The sequence below is a fragment of the Cottoperca gobio genome, unplaced genomic scaffold, assembly GCF_900634415.1.
Source record: "Cottoperca gobio unplaced genomic scaffold, fCotGob3.1 fCotGob3_42arrow_ctg1, whole genome shotgun sequence".
NCBI classification, from domain to species: domain Eukaryota; kingdom Metazoa; phylum Chordata; class Actinopteri; order Perciformes; family Bovichtidae; genus Cottoperca; species Cottoperca gobio.
The window spans coordinates 167058-172057 of NW_021167006.1; the positions used below are offsets into that span (position 1 = coordinate 167058).

Genomic DNA, 5000 nt, shown 5'->3' on the forward strand with positions numbered 1-5000 from the left:
GAATAAATAAATAAGTGTTTGTTTTTGCATTTCAACATCAAGTTCCTGAAAATCAAGAAATCAAGGAATCAAGGAATCAAGGAATCAAGGAATCAAGGAATCAAGGAATCAAGGCCACATTTCGTGCAAACGAGATACGTTTATATGAAGAGAGCGAGTCAGCATCTCGACGATAAACTCCACACTTCTAAATATACTCGTTAATTTCCTTTGACAAACAATAATCTCTCGTAAAACAAGTGTCGTTAGCGCTAAAGTAAAGCTTTATAAAAGAGTCCAACCAGGAACACATTCCCAGGAAGAAATAAAACAATCCTAAATCATTGATTCCTTCATTGTCTTCTCTCTGTGGTCACGTCTCTCTATAAATCTATCTTCGCACTTTGAAGAAACTTTTAGTCGTTTAACTTTTAACACGGACTAGAAGTTGAATTCAGCTGAAATCTCCCAAGAAGGCGAATAAGTGGGCGTTGAGTTGTGGTCGTGTGAAACATGCAGAATATGAGATGAACGCACATGGTGATGAGAGAGGGCGTCCCAGTGAAGGCGTGCTCCGGGATCGACTGGATGTTGTTACTGTGAAAACCACTAAACAGGAAACGGAACAGAAGTTAGTTTTCGGTAAAGAACAAAAGTTAGGTATAAATACAAAAGTGTCATCAGCAAAATGTTGAACAATTATTAAAGAATTGTCAAAGAAACTTTAAGCGCAAGTGGTCGAATAAAACCCCTGAGCTGCTCCAGAGAGACCGTCCCTGGAGCAGCTCAGGGGCGGTCTTCTGGATAAGAGCGTCTGCTGAAGGATAATAAATACAAGTCAGGTTTATTCTGGAACGATCCTTCATAATTAGGTGTTTTTCTTCAGGGGCTGAGAAACGAGTAGATGACAAAGTAAAGAAGGTAAGTTTCCACTTTTTGTTTGAACATGAAGTTCCTTTTTGTTAAGTTTTCTCAGTGAAACACTTGAGACTCACAGTTCCTTCAGGTGGCTGAGCGAGCGCACGGCCGTCGGAAACTCCACCAGACTGTTGTAGTTCAAATCCCTGAGACAAACAGAGAGAAGGTGTAAATGACAGCGAAGCAACCTGGGAATAGTGAGATCTCTACGGCCCACACACACACACACACACACACACACACACACACACACACACACACACACACACACATCACGTCATCACGTCACATATGTTGCACCTACATTGGGAATGTCAACCTTGAAATGGAATATTAAGTCAAAGTGTCAACTTTAACATTGGTAATTCAGAATCTATACTGAATGGGAAGCTCTAGACTGGGAATATCAAATCTAAACTGGGTATGGTCAGCTCTGCAGATCTATACAGGGAATTGTGAGCTGTAGATGTCATTGGGAATGTCAGCTCTAATCCTGGAATATCTGGGGACAGCTTTTATTTTGAAAATACCAGATCTAGACTGGTAATGCAGCCGTGTACTGGGTTTAATTTGGAACGTCAAAGATTGTGAATAGATTGAGGGTCTCTCGGCTCTGTCAGACTGGGAATACCAACTATATAATGGGAATGTCAGCTCTAGATGGTAAGTACCAAATATGTACTGGGAATAGTTCACGCTCGACTGTAAATGTCAGCTCTAAACTGGGAACGTTTTAGCTCTAGACTGATTATACAACTATATATTGGTCATGTCAAATGTATACTGGGAATGTTAGCTCTATAATGGAAAGACCAGCTCTACAATGCAGTGGGAATATCAGCTGAAGATGGTAAATACAAATTATGTACTCGGTATGGTCAGCTCTAAACTGGGAATTGTCACATCTAGACTGGAAATGCCAGATCTGTACAGGGAATGGTGAGCTCTAGACTAGGAAAACCAACCTTAAACTGGGAACGTTTTAGCTCTAGACTACTAATACTAAGTATATACTGGGAATTGTCACATGTAGACTTGGAAAACCAACTCCAAACTGGGAAGGTCAGCTGTAGAAGGGTAATACAGCTTTACATTGGGAATGTCAGCTGCATTCTGGGAATAACAGCTCAATGTAAGCTCCATGATGAGGACCTTCTCTACAATGCTGTGGGAATGTCAGCGTCAGACTGGGAAAGAGTTTCATGTTTGTGTTTCAATCTTTTTCCCGTCTTTTAAGTTTATTAAAGAAACATTTCACTGTGCCTCGCTCTTTTCTTTCATCACCAGTAGAGACTAGAGCATTCTCCGAGTCTACACATGGCTTCACTTAGGTCCTCTCATCCATCTCTGGGATGCAGGTGGCTGTTACACACACACACACACCCACACACACACACACACACACACACACACACACTGTGTGGAATGAAGCTGCCACATTGTGAAAATACCATTAAATTGAAATTGCTTCAGTCTGGTCGCGAGTGTGCGAGTACGTGTGTGTCCAGAGGATGAATTGTAACAACAATAGCTGCTTTCTGCCAAACTAGTATTGATGAACTTCAGAGGGTCGTGATTGGATGAGAGCTGGATAATAGGTTTTTGAGGGTCAGTTTAAGGGTTCATTGGAGATCCAGAGGTTTTTGGGAAATCATGGTCATGCTGTAAAGTGTGCACGCTGATTAGGTTCAGCAGGTTAAGTTAGTGGGCGCAGGAACTTTATGCGTCCTGCAGTAATCCTGGGAATTCTCCCAAACACAATTTCAGGTGATGGTCACTTCTAGATTGGCAAAACCAGCTCTAAACTGGGAATAACAGGTCAAAATTGTCTTGTAATGGGAATACCAGATCTAGACTGATAATACTAACTCCATACTGGATTTCAGCTTTCTTAAAATGGGAATACTCGCTCTACTGGGAATGAAAATGCTACGCGCCAAACCAGATCCATGCTAGAAATAATCAGCTCTGAACTGAAACTGTCCGCTCTTGACTGGGAATACCAAATGTGCACTGGGAATGGTCAGATATCAAATGGAAAGGTCATCTCTAGACATGAAAACCCAACTCTGAACTGGGAACGTTTTAGCTGCTTCTACTAACTCTTCACTGGTCACATCTAGACTGGGAATGTCCAGCTCTAGGCTCTAGACTGGGAATACTACATCTGTACTGGGAGTGAAGGCTCTAGATTGGGAATGAAAATTAAAAACTTGGAATGCCAGGTTTGACATTGGGAACGGTCACTTCTAATCTGGAAACTGGGAATGGTCACATCTAAACTGGGAATGGTCACATCTAAACTGGGAATGGTCACATCTAAACTGGGAATGGTCACATCTAAACCGGGAATGGTCACATCTAAACTGGGAATGGTCACATCTAAACTGGGAATGGTCACATCTAAACTGGGAATGGTCACATCTAAACTGGGAATGGTCACATCTAAACCGGGAATGGTCACATCTAAACTGGGAATGGTCAGCTCTAATCCTGGAATATATTATCAAACTTTGAATTTCAGTTTATTTGGAACTTCTGGGGTCAACTTGTAGAATTAAAGTTAATAAGCGTGTTTCCCAATGTGATGACATCTTCCTTTAATGCTGTTTGAGGAATGAATGTGTCTTGATTGACAGGTGTTCAGCTGTTCCCACTCAGTTCTGGTGGTTTTGGAGGCTCATGCTAACCACAGACAGCTACAAGGTATTTTTATGGTTTAAACCTCAAACGCTTCTGATGTTTTCAAAGCTGGATTTGGGTTTTTTGCTCACCACCATTTTCGTCACTTACTGGAACCAGAAAATCCTAATTTGGGTAAAATGGGACGTCTAGACAAGAGACACCACCACAGCTGAACTAGACTTTGACGTTCTTCTAAAACCTGGGTGTGTTTTCCTTTAAGGCTGAACTGAACTTGTTGAATTCTTTATTTTTTCTGTTTTCATTTCCGTTTTCTTTCCTTTCCCTGTTTGTGTTTGTAGTTTCAGATGAACCTGAGTCTCTGGTGTGGTTATTATTGCTGATCCTACAGGTACACACACAAAAACACATGCTGCCTGTGTGTGTGTGTGTCTGTGTGTGTGTGTGTGTGTGTGTGTGTGTGTGTGTGTGTGTGTGTGCATGAATAGTAATTATGATTAGCATACAGCCAGGGCCACACACAGAGCCGCACACATATACAGAAGTATTTCCAAATGAAGGCAGTGTGTGTTTGTGTGTTTAAACCTGCTTCTCTGGTTGACTGAGAAAACAGAAACATTTCTATATACACACACATTCCTCAGATTATACACACACACCAACATAAACACACACACACACACAGGTTAATCTGCCTGGACTAAATACTCGCTAAAAGAAAAAGAGCTGGCAATCCACGTGAAGAGCATCAATGATTATTATCTGCTCGAGCTGTCGGACATGTTCGACTGCGTTTATTACAGAAATACATTTGATATATTGTGTTGTCTATTGTTATTTAAATGGTTTCTCTTGATTATAATACGGGTATTTTACTATCATCTACTCTTTCTCAATATGCTAATTCATATTTAATATATATTTTTTTTTAATTACGCACAAACAGCTTAAATTTCTTTTCTTTATATTATTGTTTTATGTTATTTTGTATTTGTCTCATTGGAGTCCAGAAATCAAGCATGTAAAGCACTTTGTGACTTTGTTTTGCTGAATAAATAAAGTTTATTATTATTATTATCATCTCTTCTTTATCAGGCTGGTAGTGAAATGAAATTAGCCGAAAACATTTAATGACTACAAACTATTTGAGCCTTGAATAAATCCTGTTAAGTGTCCTCGACAAACGTATAAATCAAAGCTCTCCGTCATCTCCTAAACCTTCACCCTGACCCCAACTCAACCCTGACTTCTCCAACTCCTCCCCAACACACACACACACACACACACACACACACACACACACACACACACACACACACACACACACACACACACACACACACACACACACACACACACACACACAGAGAAACTCACAGCGTCTCCAAACTGTGGAGTCCGTGGAAGCAGTTTGTTCCCATGGAAACGATCCTATTGTTGTTGAGATGCCTATGGAGAGA

The 5000-nt window shown here is 40.8% G+C and overlaps 1 protein-coding gene across 1 annotated transcript in view; it reads right to left on the reverse strand.

Moving 5' to 3' along the window:
- LOC115005992 (leucine-rich repeat-containing G-protein coupled receptor 5-like) overlaps positions 1 to 5000 on the reverse strand; it is a 21718-nt gene that overhangs the window by 10164 nt on the left and 6554 nt on the right. Inside the window, 3 exon segments of the mRNA XM_029427996.1 lie at positions 517 to 588; positions 975 to 1043; positions 4918 to 4989. Coding sequence (XP_029283856.1) covers positions 517 to 588; positions 975 to 1043; positions 4918 to 4989 — 213 coding nt within the window.